The sequence below is a fragment of the Chrysochloris asiatica genome, unplaced genomic scaffold (assembly GCF_000296735.1).
Source record: "Chrysochloris asiatica unplaced genomic scaffold, ChrAsi1.0 scaffold00166, whole genome shotgun sequence".
NCBI classification, from domain to species: domain Eukaryota; kingdom Metazoa; phylum Chordata; class Mammalia; order Afrosoricida; family Chrysochloridae; genus Chrysochloris; species Chrysochloris asiatica.
This window is the reverse complement of record NW_006408684.1, coordinates 5,031,771-5,046,488: the sequence shown is the minus strand read 5'-3', so window position 1 is coordinate 5,046,488 and position 14,718 is coordinate 5,031,771. Positions and strand designations below refer to the sequence as shown.

Genomic DNA, 14,718 nt, shown 5'->3' with positions numbered 1-14,718 from the left:
TGTATCCCTGGAGTCTAGTATTTGGCCAATGCTTTCAGGGCAGCTTGGACTTTTTTCCTGCAGTACCATCTATTCTTGATTATATGGTAACTCCAGAAATTTTAGAATGTCAACCGATTCTTTTTGGCATAGTCATCCTCCCTTGACCCTACCTGCATCTTTCAATATCTTATGCATAGAATCCTTCAATCATTCAATTTGAGACTTGGATTTTTTTTCTTTAATTCTTTCAGTTTGAGAAATACCCAGCATGTTTTTCCCCTTTGGTTTTCTAATTCCAGGTCTTTGCACATTTCATTATAATACTTTACTTTGTCTTCTTGAACCACCTTTTGAAATCTTCTTTTTAGTTCTTTTCTTCAGCATTTCTTGCATTCAGTTTACTTACCCTACATTCTAAAGAAGTTTCAGAATTTCTTTTGACATCCATTTTGGTCTTTCCGTTTTTCCCTATCTTTTTGAACTTCTGCTATCTTAGTGTGTCCTCTCACAATTTATCTGGTCTACAATCATTAGTATTCAATGTGTCAGATGTATTCTTGAGCTGACCTATTAAACATCATCAGTCAGAATAAGGCCAGGGGCTGATTGTGAAACAGGCCCTCAATTGCTCATATGCAAGCTCAAGTTGAAACTGAAGTCCACAAAAGTAAAAATGCGACCTTGAGTGTATCCCATCTGAATTTAGAGACCATCTCAAGAATAGATTCATTGACCTCCGGCTAGCCCAGCTCAGATCTCACAGCAGATGTGCTATCTTTATAAAGTATCCTTTCCAATGCAAATTTTAACTTTTAATTATACAAGAACTCTCCTAATTCAGAATAATTTAAATCAACTTTTCCCATGGGAAAATGAGAACACTGCAGCCTATTACACTTTTTTTTATTTCATATTGAGTTAATTTTTTTAATCATGCTATTTCAAATTTTCCTAATTCAGAGTCCCCATGCATGCTCCCACCCAGCATCTTGATTGGTCACAGAGCCCAGGACTAGAAATTCTGTATGCTTTAGCTTCTGATTAACTGAGAGTTAAGTTAGCCTGAAACCCTGTGGAAGTTGTTTCACACTCTCTCCTCCCTGACTCCCTGATACACAAGCCCTGTGAAAGAATTTGCTCGTCTTGCCCTCCTCTAGGACCAGGATTTGGAGCCAGGGCTTGGAGTTGGGGGAGCACACTGGGCTGCAGATATGTCAGGATTTAAAAAGATAATAATAATTTAACCCTGGTGGAAATCTGCCTTCTTAGTATCTCTTCCTTTTTCTATATTCTGAAATGAAGTAGGTAGTTATCCTGTGTATTTAGGATTAAGATTAATTAGGTTTTGCTTAATTAAAGTTTCCTGTTCTGATAACAACTCCAACCACCAACATTAGCATATTTAAATATCACAACTGTAGCATCTGTTTACCCATGTAAAGGTCCAAGAGATTGAAGTGGTTTGAAAAAAAAGAAAAAGTGTACCATGGCAAGTGGAGCTGAGCCCTTCCCACCATTCCTTGGGGCATTTAGGTAAAATCTAGGAAATGCTGCCCCTGACAAGGTCTTCAGGCCAAAAGGTAATGCTCCCTTTCTCTGCTTCTGTTCAAGCTTCTGCATTTTCTGAAAGGTACCTGGGCCTCCATGGACTTGACAACAGGGCATATGAGGTATGTCTTGGCATAACTGCCAGTTGGCAACATGATGAATTGGGTGGAATTGATCTTTGTCTCTAACCTTTTCTCTGAATTCCTATTCCCACTTCTTTGGCCCCAACCCAATTCTAAAACACTTTCCCTTTCCCAGGCCCAGTGTGCTATCCCTCTGCATCACTAAAGCCCACTCTTAAGAACACCTTTTGGCTTTGTCCTTCCACCATATTGTGAATCTAGGTTTACAAGGCCTCTCTCAAGCAAATGTGCAGTTTGGATTTGTGGGAAGTTGAAAAAGTACTTGGGTGGAGAGTCCTTCTTAGGGCCCTAGGAACTTTCCTTGATGACTCCTGTATAGAATGTTGGTTCTGCTTTGGGGGAATAAGCTACTCCTAAGGAAACAGAAAGTAACTCTGATAAATATATAAATAAACAGGTGCTACGGAGTCAACTCTGACTCCTATGCTTTAGAGAACCGTGCTCCCTAGGGTTCTCAGTGGTTGATTTAGTTGGAAATGGATCTCTAGGCCTTTCTTCCAAGGTGCCTCTGGGTAGACTGGAACCTCTGACCTTTCCATTAGCAGCCAAGCATGTTAGCCATTTGCACTACCCAGAGAAATCATAACAATTCAAGTAACTGCATGCGGGAATTTAAAAGGAAACTATTCCAGCCGTGTGCATATTGGACGCCAGAGAGCTGTGGATTCAGTATTAAAGCTATGGTGAGGACAACTTGGCTATCACCACCGTGTCCTTTCTCCTGAAGGCCCTCTGAGGTCACACCTTGTTGTTAAGTGTCATCGAGTCGGTTCTAATAGTATTGGGTTTCCAGTGAGCAACTGGTAAATCTGAACCTCCAACTTTGTGGTTCAAACCAAATTTAGAGTCCCGTGCTTTATCCCACAGCACCACATCAGGACTAGTTAAGGAAAATGTTTTTCCTTTTCTCCCTGCTTCTCTTCTACTGCTTCCTCTTCCTAAATATGAGGGAAGGCTGAGGCTCATGAGATTTGCTGTGCATTTTATTCAAAGTTCACATTTTCCCAGAACTTTGTGTTTATGCTACATGTCATTTACATCGAAGATCAAGTTCCCAATAAAAATAACTTACTGCCTGCAGCACCTCCCATTAACGCTCTCCCTTTGCCTCTGCGTGTATAGATGACCAAAGTGGCGCATCGTGTGTCTGCTCTGGAGGAGCAGCAGTTCCTCATCATCCATGCCACCGCTGATGGTAAGGCCAACTACATCCACCCCTCACATGTCTGCACAGCATCACCCTGGATGGAACTATGCATTCTGAAAAACACTTTCCTTTTTTCTTTTTTCAACAGAAAAAATCCATTTCCAGCACACCGCAGAACTCATTACACAATTAATTAAGGGCAAGGCTAATTACAGCTTACAGGTACGTGTGTGCATACCTAATTGGTTCCCCACCTGGAGACCAGCTTTCCTGGCCATAGAGAAAGGACAGATTGATATGCCATGTCACTGCACACAACTCTGGTATCATTGTGGCTGGGTAGGCACAGGCAGATCAGACAAAATAGCACATGGGTACTTTTCTGCCAGTTAGTGACAGCTCTGTGGTTCTGCTCTTCGGCAGTGTTTCAAAACCTTTGGGACTACCACTCCTCCCTTCCCCTCCACACTTCCTGGGCAGCACCCACACAGCCCACTGCCAGGCTGATACCAGTTTGCTGCTCTTGCCCATGTTGTTGAGAGCACCTCAAGCAGACACTGAACTCCTGCTCACTAATCAAAACTAGATGCCATGGAGTGAACTCCAACTCATGGTGACCCCACATGTGTGGGAGTAGAACTGTGCTTCATGGAGTTTTCAATGGCTGATTTTTCTAAAGGAGATCACCAGGCCTTTCTTCTAAGGCTCCTCTGGATGGACTTGAGCTCATTCACCATTTGCACCATCCAGGGACTCCTTTCTCTCACTAGCTCTCCTCTGTTACTGAATACTGGCTGATGTCCAAGAGCCCAGTGTGCCTGTGTGATAGAGTGCTGTCCGTCCCTAAACACAGACCCTGGGCCATACCCTCGTTAGCATCAATACTGACTCATAGCCCCAAGCCCAAACTCTTTCCAGCAACACAAACGGCTATCCCTAGAATCCACTTCCATTTCCTTCCTGTCCTCTAGTGCCTTCAGTAAAACAGGTATGGCTCCAAAGAAGTAGCCTTTTCCAGTCCAAACATTAATGGGAGATTTCCTAAGTTGAACACCTCAGATCCCTCAGAAAGCCCAGGTAAAGCTTCCAGGAAGAAATCAGTTTAGCTCAAGTATTGATGAATGGGGTAGGATGGACTTAGTTAATAATACATTTTAATGTACTTTTGAGACCTTTCAAATCACTGTAATTGTAGAAGTTACTATGGCACTATTAAACGAATCTGATACACGTACACATACTCACTGCACGACAGCCATCACTGATGAAAAGGAGATCTGTCTGTTTAAAGTAGTCCACTCTCTGAGATATAGCTAGGGAAGACAGCATGCTTCATCTGTGTCAGTACAAGGGGCCCCATACTGCCAGGCTTTCAGACATAAAGAATATCAGGAACAGACACTCAGAGGCTTTGTAGCAATGCTAACTTCTGAGTTAAGGACATAGGAACTGGGAACCGGGGATAGGAGGGAAATATACTTCTTACTCTATACTCTTCTGTACTATCTGATGCCCCTTGATAATAAATACAGTTGCCCCTTGATATCCTTGGGGCATTAGTTATCTGAAGATGCTCATCCTCCTTTATACATTAAATCATGTCTATCTAGTAGTTGTTGTTAAATGCTATTAAGTCATAGCAACCCTGTATAGTGTTTGAACCACCAACTTTGCAGCTAGCCGCCCATGGCTTACCCTCCAGAGCCACACCAGACTCCTAGGTTACTTACAGTATCTGATACAATAGAAATGCTCCTGTCAATCATACTTTATGTTCTCTCCTAGCCTTTGACAGATTGCTTTGACCATTTAATTGTTGTTGTTGTTTTCACCTCCCAATACTTTCAATCTGTGGTTGGTTGAATCCACAAATGTAGAGCCAACAGATATGGAGGGCCAACTGTACTTTGAAATAAAAGTGAATGCCACCACCACCACCCCCCCAAAGAGATAAGAGGACGACCGGATTCAAATTGCAGGCTACAGTCTAGTACCATGGAAAGAATATGAGCTTCAGAGTCAGACAGACTTGGATTTGCATCCCTGCTGAGCTATGTACCTTTGTGTTAGGTTACACAGTTCCCCCTGTGTTACAGGAGGTGTCATTACCTGTTGCTGTTGATTTGATTCCAACTGATGTCAACCCCATGTGTGTCAGAGTAAAACTGTGCTCAATAGGGTTTCAATGATTGATCTTTTTAGAAGTAATTAATCAGAAAACTCCAACAGCCAACTTTTCAGTTAGGAACCAAGAGCTTAACTGTTTGCACCAACAAGAGACTCTAAATAGAATAATTCCTTTTATTAATCATTATTATTTCCTATATCCCTGGCCTTGTTTTAATCACTATTAAGGTATTATACCATGTAATTCGCTCATAAATTTATGAGCTAAGTCCTATTATTATCATCATCCCAAATGATACAACTAGATACCGAGGCCAAGAAAGTTAGCTTGTCCAAGGTCACATGGTGATTGAGTAGCTAAGCCAGGATTGGCCTGGCCTCAGAGAAGCAGGACTATAGGATGCAAAACACAAGTGGAAAGTTATAGAGAAAGCACAGAATTCCTTCCATTTCTTTTGTGACTCCTGATGCCATCAAGGCTTGGCCCACTGACTTCAGAGACCCTGAGCAAATATGTATGTTACAAATTCAAACAAGCAGACCTGGACTGTAAGTAGTCTGACCCCTGAAATGTTTCTAATTTATTCAGCCAGTCCCACTGCACATGGCAAGGAGACTGGCCGTCTTCTTAACGAGGCTAATTTCCAACCTACAGGACCCGCCTAACAGGGCTGCCAGGCAAAACATCAAGGAGGGGAAGATGCTAACAATGCAAGATGCTTACAAATGAACTGATAAAGTTAAAATTCAGAGCTGTGTGGGGTCTGGGTTTCATTAGGTCCATATCTTACACACATCCTGGAGGAAGTATCTTCCCCAGCCTCACGGGGGAGGTGGGATCCTGTGCGTGTAACTTCTCTTGCCTTCCTTGCAGATCTACCCTGATGAGAGCCATTACTTCCATAGCGCCTTCCTCAAACAACACCTATACCGCTCCATCACCAACTTCTTTGTGGAATGCTTCAGGATTGAAGACCAACTCCCCACAGTCACAACGAAAGAGGATGAGGAAGAGGACTAACCCTGTGTCAGCCCTAAGCACAAGCGAGGCTCTTTCTATAACAATATGCAACTGAGAAATTCCCCCTGCCCCTCCCTCTTCCCTTAGAGGGCTGAGGTGGGGGCCAGAGTGTTACGTTCCATAGCATGTGTGTCTCAGAGACCAAGGCAGTTTTGCTAAGAAACAAGCTCCTTCCCTGGGTGGAGATACATCATCAAGCATGCCTGGTTCAGAACGGGAACAGCTTGGCCTCAGTGGCATGACTTTCTCTTGGCCCTGGAGGGATTGCTAGATCAGACGGCCCTTCCCACAAGGAACAAAGCGTGAGGATCAATGGTAGCTAAGGCCTACTCTGAGGTCTGGAAGAAACTGGCCCTTAAATTCCAGCTATCAAGCAGTAGCATTAAGACCCACCATCTACTTTAGAGTACCACATTCACCTTAGCATCACCACATCCTGTCCCATGTAACTGTGCCATGGAACCCACAAGTACAGCACAATTATTTTAACAAGACTTGTTCACATATTGCATATTGGCTTGCTCTTTTCTGTAATTAGAAGATTCCACATTGCTAAGGGGCTGCACTAAGAAGACAGACCTCCTTCTGTACAAAGTATTACTGTAGCTATGCTAATGGTTCATCTTATGGAGTTAATTCATATTTTTCCATGGTTTTACCAGACACTCCATTGTTTTCTGTCATGGGTTGTTTTGCTTTGTTTTGTTTCCTTCGGTCATTGTGTAATCTTTCTGCTTTTTGGATAAAGAAACAGATTGAAAGTAATTGTTGTCTCATAAACTTTGTCTTCAGACTTTGTGGAGACAGTTCAAAAAGCTGAAGGGGAAAAAAATTATCTGATACTATTCCCTACAAAAGTAAATAAAGAGCTCTGTTCTCCCACAGAGCTGTAGATTCACAGTTGTCCATCAATATAACTCTTTCAAATCATACTTGTTCTCCTCAGTAAATCAGCAGGTCTTTTCCAGTGGCATTTGGTTAAGAAACAAAAAATTCAATGAGTTGATTCCACCTCCAGGCTCATGGTATGTGCCGGGGTCACAGGGGTCTCTGTGGAGGTGTGTGTGGGGATGAGCCAGCCTCAGTCTCTCATCCCAGATCGCTCCATTGCCCTCCCTGCTGCGAACAGCCTTGTGAGCTATCCTTTGACCAAATGTACAGCCAGTATCCACAGTGTATATTTCATTTTGTTGTATATAAGAAAGGAATGTGCGTCCACCATTGTGCAGTTGTCCCCAGCCCATGCCCACCAGCATGCTAACATTCTTTGGCTGATCTGAAATCTTTAGAAGTGATAGTTTGAAATGTATCCATTCCTGTCATTTCCTTTTGAGCCGATTGCCAACGTGAATGCCAGGACAGATTTCTCCAGTTCCTGGTCCTGTTTGTGGGTGTCCTTGACATCTCATCAGCAGAGAAGATGTATCCATGTTGCGTTTTGGTGTTTGGGGTTTGATTTCATCCACATGAGCTTTGAATGTGAGGTCATTTGGAAGACCTCCATCACAGGATTTGTTTTAAGGTGGCACACTGTCATTTGTGAAAAGGACCAATAGGCTGACACTGGACCAATCTGAATGCTACATGTTCATGCTTTTGCTGTTTCAATGGGCTTGACTGACTACAAAGCCAGCGTGGTCTGAAAGGGGAAGCCAGCTCTGGCCACAAGGTCTGTTAAGAGGGAAGTGAGGATGTGGCATGGTAGCGTCTGTTCATCCATGGAATAAAGCATTATTTTACCACTCGGATTGCTCTCTTCTTGCTTATCCTCCACCATCTCACCCTAGAAAGTGTTCAGGCAATCAAAACTGTATAAGGTATTCACTGGGCCCCATCCAGTACTGATGGAGCACCTCAAGAGACCCCAAACCAAAATCCAAATCAATTGCCATGGAGTTGATTCTGACTCGTGGCGAACCATCTATCAGTGTAGAACTATGCGCCATAAGGTTTTCGGTGGCTGATTTTTTTAAAGGTAAAGCACCAAGTCTTTCTTCTGAGGTTCCTCTGAATGGCCTCTAATGGCCAGCCTTTCAATCAACAACCAAGAGCTTCATCATTTGTGCCACCCTAGACCTTCTTTCAAGGGTCTCAGTGAGCACCAAATGAAAAATATTCCCGCAGTCATGGTAGTTTCGAGAGTAAGAGAGATAGGCTCAGTAAAACACACTGCAGAGATTTCCTAACAGTAAGAGTGAAATTGGTTCTCAGTTGAGGCCTTAGAATGCCACGCTAGATATATTTTTTAAAACTATCCTCTGTTGGAGATTTATTCATTCATGTTTTCATTAGTTCACTAAGTCTGGTTTTAAAACAGCCAAACCTAAAAGCAGAGGAATTGATTAAATAAATCCAAGTCACTGAGTTGCTTCCACCTCAAAGCAATTGATAAACCCATTCACCTGGACTGACCTGTCTGACTCTTGGCCTCCTTCTTGACCAAGAAACAAGGTGCAGTGAAGATCAAAGCCAAAAGTAGCAGAGGCCATTCTAAGCCTCATTGTGTTCTTCTCCCCAAAACAGTATCTGCATAAACCATCCTCACTATCCCTTAGCCTCAGTAAAGATAACCAAATGACTCCTGCCCACCTTTCCCAATCCTCTCTTGGATGAGGATTACAGCTTGTGTTTACACAAGAAAGTAAATTTTCCATCTTTTGAAACACTGGGCATAGAATGATGTGGTAGGACTGGTACTGAAAACAGACATATGCCTGACTCATTGGAAACCCCCCCTCCCCAATTCCAGCTCCAGGGCACCATCAGTCTATCCCCTGCTGAAGTAGAAATGCAATAAATATAGAAAGGCTCTGGGGACATGGAGTACCTAACTCAAGATCCCTGCAGGTGTATCTGCTTGGCCTTATCTGTGACTAGAAACCGCAGGCTTTCCCTAAGCATTTGAGTTAGATATACCCAGGGGTTCAAAAAGTTTGTGAAATTTCCATTATCCTTTCCTTCCATTTTCTCACATTTATGGCACATTTGAGTGTGAATTATTATTTCCATTTTTAATTCATTTTAAATGTTTTCACAACATTCAGCCATACATCTATGTTGTTGTTAAATGCCATTAAGTCAGTTCCCACACAATAAGATTTCCAAGTTGCTGCTGGTGGGTTTGAACTGCCAACCTTGCAGTTAGCAGTCCAGCACACCTCTAAGTGCCTCAAAACCCAGTGCAAGGATCACAGCCTCAGACATGTAACACTGCCCACCCCCTCACCCACCTCCAACCCCACCACCCACCACCTCATGGTAGGTTATTTAGGACCTGAGACACCAGATTGACCCAGGTGTGTATATGGGGGGGGGGGGGGGTCTCTGTCAGCATTTGGTTGGAATCATGCTCCTTAATCTCCTACCTGACAGAGTAGTCCCAAGAATAACTACTTTGGTTAAGGGATGGATGGTCAGGAAGCCCTTATTAAAACGCCTGGTGGTGGTGGTGATGTGCTGTGGAGTCGGTTTTGACCCACAGTGACCCTGTGAGGTTTCTGAGGTTGTAAATCTTTATGGGAGCAGAAAGCCTCATCTTTCTCCCATGGAACAGCTGGTATTTTCAAACAGCTAAATTTGAGGTTGGCGGCCCACTCAACTTGTAACCACTACGCTATCAGAGCTCCCATTAAAATGGATGAAGTTCTAACAGTTTCTATGCAAATGCCCTTCTAGCTTCTTTTAAAACTCCTAGTGTTTAAAAAAAAAAAGCCAGAAGGGCATTTGCATAGAAACTCTCAGACCTTCCTCAACTACCCAGGGGGTATGAGTTCTTAAGGTAACCTCAGCAGAACAGAACAGGAAGCTTGATAATCCAGAGAGAATGTAGTAAAAGAGGAGTTTTCAGAGGGTGCTGCAGCTTCTGGGTGGAAAGGAAGCAGGGAGGGAGATGGAGAACTCACCTAGTGGGGCTCCCCAGAAAGCCTGTATGGGCAGCCCTCTGGGATGCTGTCCTGTTCAGGCCTTGGTTACCTCATACAAATCACAGTCTATGAAACACTCATAACTCAGGAAATCTAAAGCCCAGGGAAGTGGAGGACGTACTTAAAATTACACTGGAAGGCAGCCTTGCCCCTCCATTCCTTTCTCCTTTTTTCTAGGTTTTATTCTTTGTAAAGATAAGCTCACAAGCTTTAGTCTCCAGAGGTTCCAGAATATTCTTTTGGGGGCTTTCAGCCTTTCCTGTGTTTGTCCCAACACTCAGCGTCTGGTCAACACAAGTACAAGATTGGTAGAAATGGAGAGTACAAGTCCTAGATTCTGCGTAAACAATACATCTATGTTGTCCTTGTTGCTGTTAAGTGCCGTCAAGTCAGTTCTGCTTGGACACTTGTGATTCCTGTTCAGTTCACGCCTCCCTCTCCTGGAAAATCTCTTACTGCCTTAGATTACAAGACATCAAATGGACTGTCACAAGGTTTATGTCTGTGTTTCCCAGACCTGGGTCTGAACTATCCACAAGTCCAGGGAGCATGACAAAGACACACAGCACAGTGAGGGTTCTGTGGTACAATTTTCACCTTGCACATGGGAGATCAGGGTTCAACTCCCAGCAAGTGTACCTCATGTGTAGCCACTACCCATCTGTCAGTGGAGACTTGCCTGTTGCTGAGAAACTAAACAGGTTTTAGTAATTTCCAGACTACAGCTGTCTAGGAAGAAAGACCTGGCAATCTACTTCTGAAAACCAGCCAATGAAAACCCTAGTGATTGCAATGGTCTGATCTACAGCCAATAATGAGGATGGCAAGGAACTGGACACTGGTTTGTGCCCTTGTGCATGGGTCAGATCGGACAAAAGAAAGACATAGAAGGAGCTAAACGAATTCTACCCTCTGAATAACACATTTTAAAAACTAACTGCCATTGTGTCAGTTCCAACTGATAGTGACCCTGGACAGAAAAAAAGATAAGGGTTTTCAAGACTGTTACCTTTCAAAAGCAGGTTTTTGGAAGCAAACTCAGTCAACCATTTGCACAACCCAAAAATAAATAAACCAATAACACTGCCATAAAATCCATTGTAACTCACTGTGGCCCATATACAGGGCTTCCAAGGCCACAACATCTTCACAGGAGATGATAGTGGGGTTGGGCAAAATCACTCCTGGTGGAAAACCACTGCCCAGATGCTCCAGATGTAATCACAAACCCTGCACCAGTTTAAACTTCACAGCTTCTCTGGGAACCAGACTTGAAGTCTTGTTTCTGTTTTCCCTATAATTCTAGAGTACTTTGGACTTACAGCAGGATCCTATTCACAGGTTTTATTTTGGTTCATTCAATATCCATTCACCAGATTTCAAAACAAGCAAATTAATTAGCACAGGGGAATACCTGGAAGATTCATGAGGAATAAATGAATAATTTTACCACTCCTTCAGCTAAAATCTAGAAGAAAAGATCAGAAATTCAAATGTATTTTAGAAAGAGCCCTTTATTAAGTCTTAAACGGGACAAAGACAAATGATCTAGATGAGGAGACCATCAGCATGAGGTCATAATTGTGTCCAAAGTGTTTGTGGCCACATGGCTATTTAGAAAATATAGAAAACAAAGGAAATTAGACACACACACAAAAAAAAGTCATGATTGGCAGCAGATCAGTTCATCACTGACGTTAGTGGGACAGCAAAAGTAAAGGGAACCAAGAACCAAGATTGGTATACACACATGACTGCATATTAGACAAGTTCACAGGATTGATTCTGAACCACCACCACCACCACATTAGTCAGTTTGACTCATGACCGTGTAGCCATGATACATCAATTTCCACTAAGGGTATGCCCAGGTAAGACCCTAAGAGTGAGACTGTCCCACCCCGGGCTGGCTAGGGAAGTCATAGAAATCCACTGTCAAATGCACTGGCTGAGTGCAAAGTTTTTCCACTGCTGGTTAATAACTATTATTGTTACATGTTGTGCTGCCCAATGCCATGCTCATGGTAACTCAAGGAGCAACTGGTTAATAGGAAAACTCAATGGAGGCAGAATTTGTCAAGACTCAAAATGGAGTGGGTTCCCACTGTAAAACATTGTTAAATGCCATTGAGTAGGTCCCAATTCACAGTAAAACTGTTTTAAGTTTTCCAAGGAGCAGCTGGTGGCTTTGGACTACCACCCTTGTGGTTAGCAATCCAGTGTTTATCCAACAATGCCTTTGCAAATCAAGTGCTTAGAATTTATGGTCAGCCATCCCCAGGGAACACCTGTAAACATTCCTTTCTGTCTTACACAGTTACATACTCCTCTTTTCTCCATACAAAATAATAAAATCTTTGATAACATTTTCCCAAATAACTCAAATAATATTTTCTTTAAAGTAGGTGCTTAATATATATTGAATGAATGAATGAATAAAAAAATACTCAAAGTACTCTGCCTTGCATTTATTGGAGCCCCCAAGAGTAATTGTTGTTGTTATTGTTAAGCGCTGTTGAGTACTAATTAAGTGCCAATGAACATAGAATGTATGAAGTTCTGAATCATAGCAACTCTGTCTAGGGTTTCCAAGGAGCAGCTGATGAGTTTGAACCATGGTGCTTGTACTACAGTCCACACCAGGACGCCCCAAAGAGTAATGACAATAAATTGTGCCACTGGAATGTGGAAGAGGGAGAAACTCTTATTCACCAAAAGGGTAAGACCAATCTTTCCAGAAAAGTTGGATCCTGAAGAAAGAATAAAACGCATAAAAACATAGGAAAAGGAGGAAATATTCTGAATAGCGCCACAGTAGGGACCTGGAAGACAGTGTCTCAATGCAAAGGAGAATGCTGGAGAAATGCAGTGAGGGAACAGATCCCCCCAGAGTACCAGGCACCCTGTGCCCCCTCCCTTCCTACCTGACTTCATCTCACCCACAGTCTCTGAGTTTGATAACCTGACTCTACTTGGAGTTCTGGTGTGGTGCTCTAGGATAAGCACTGGACTGCTAACCACAAGGTTGGTAATTCAAATGCACCAGCTTCTGGAGACCCTTTACAGGGTCACTATGAGCCCCACCACTCATCTGTCACTTTGTTGTGCTATGGTAGCTTACATGTTGCTGTGATTCTGAAAGCTATGCCAACAGTATTTTAAATATCAGCTGAGTAATGAATGTGGACAGATTTCAGCCGAGTTTCCAGAAAGGCAAACTAGGAAGAAAGAGAGACAGACTACTTCTGAATATTTAGTCACTGAAAACATTATGAATAACAATGGAACACTGTCAGATAGCACCAGAATACTGAATATCAAAACATGGGGAATAGTACCAGAATATTGTCAGATACAGTGCCAGAAGATAAGCCCCTTAGGTCAGAAGGCATTCAAAATATGACTGGGGAAGAACTGCCTCCACAATAAAGAGTTGACCCCATTATGACACAAATGGAGTAAAGCTATAAGGACCTTCATTTGCAGGTGGGGCACAACTCAAAATGAGGAGAAACAGTTGCAAACATCCATTAAGAATTGGAACATAGAATGTATGAAGTATGAATCTAGGGAAATAAGTTGTCAAAAATGATATGGGAAAAAAAAATTGAAATGAAACAAATAAACATTGGTATCCTAAGCACTGATGAGCTGAAGTCAACTGGTATTGGCCCTTTTAAATCTGGTTATCACATGGTTTATTATGCCAGGAAAGACAAATTGAAGGCATGATATTCATCATCAAAAAGAACATTTCAAGATCTATCTTGAAGTGCAATGCTGCCTATGATAGGATAATATCCATATGTCTACAAGGAAGACCAGTAGACAACTATTATTCAAATATATGCACAAACCACTAAAGCCAGTTTGAACTTGTAGATGAACTTGAAGAGTTCTATAAATTCTCCAGCCTGAAACTGATTGAACATGCTATCAGGATATGTTAATATTTACTGGAGATTGGAATACAAAGGTTGGAAACAAAGAGGAAGGATCAGTCATTGGAAAATAATAGCCTTAGTGATAGAAATGATGCTGGAGATCGCTTGATGGAATTTTGCAAGACCAGTGACTTCTTCAATGAAAATACCTTTTTTAAAAAAACACATTAAAGATGACTATGCTCATGGACTTTTCCAGATGGAATACACAGAAATCAAATTGACTACATCTGTGGAAAAGCTCCATATCATTAGCCAAAATAAAACCAAGGGCTTTTGTGCTCATATTCAAGTTCAGGTTGAAGCTGAAGAAAATTAAAACACATTCATGGGAGCCAAAATATGAACTTGAACATATCCAGCCTAAATTTATAGATCATCTCAAGACCAGATTTGATGACTTAAACACTAATGACTGAAGACTGGAAGAGCTATAGGATGACATCAAGAGCATCGTACAGAAAGAAAGCAAATTTTGGTCATGAAGAAGACTAGAAAAAAGGAAAAGTCAAGGAGGATGTCAGAAGAGACTCTGAAAATTGTTTTCCAGCATGGTGGTGGGGTTGACTGTGTGCCAGGGAGTCATTTCTAACTCAAAGCAACACTGCATAGGGTTTCTGAGGCTGTAAATCTTTACTGGGACAGAAAGCCTCATCTTTCTCCCATGGAACAGTTGGTAGTTTTGAACAGCTGACCTTGAGGTTAGCAGCTAGACTTGTAACCACTACGCTACCAGAGCTCCAGCATAGTGATGAGGATTCTTGTTTCCTTCACACAGAGATGCAACCCATGCAAAGGCTGTGGTCTTTATCATCTTAAATAAGTATTTTGAGTTCTCTTAGCTTTCAGCAAGCCAGTCCATATCATCTGAATATCGCAGGTT

The 14,718-nt window shown here is 42.3% G+C and overlaps 1 protein-coding gene across 2 annotated transcripts in view; it reads left to right on the top strand.

The window, feature by feature from the left end:
- Positions 1-6,024, top strand: part of DPP6 (dipeptidyl-peptidase 6) — a 1,346,563-nt gene extending 1,340,539 nt beyond the window's left edge. The window contains exons 21-24 of one of the 2 annotated variants that reach the window (XM_006871298.1): positions 1,594-1,652; positions 2,796-2,868; positions 2,969-3,042; positions 5,822-6,024. In XM_006871298.1, the coding sequence (XP_006871360.1) occupies positions 1,594-1,652; positions 2,796-2,868; positions 2,969-3,042; positions 5,822-5,968 (353 nt within the window). In that variant the 3' untranslated portion in view covers positions 5,969-6,024. The remainder of the gene's footprint in view (positions 1-1,593; positions 1,653-2,795; positions 2,869-2,968; positions 3,043-5,821) is intronic. The other variant, XM_006871297.1, reaches the window with a different exon arrangement.
- Positions 6,025-14,718: the final 8,694 nt, after the last annotated feature.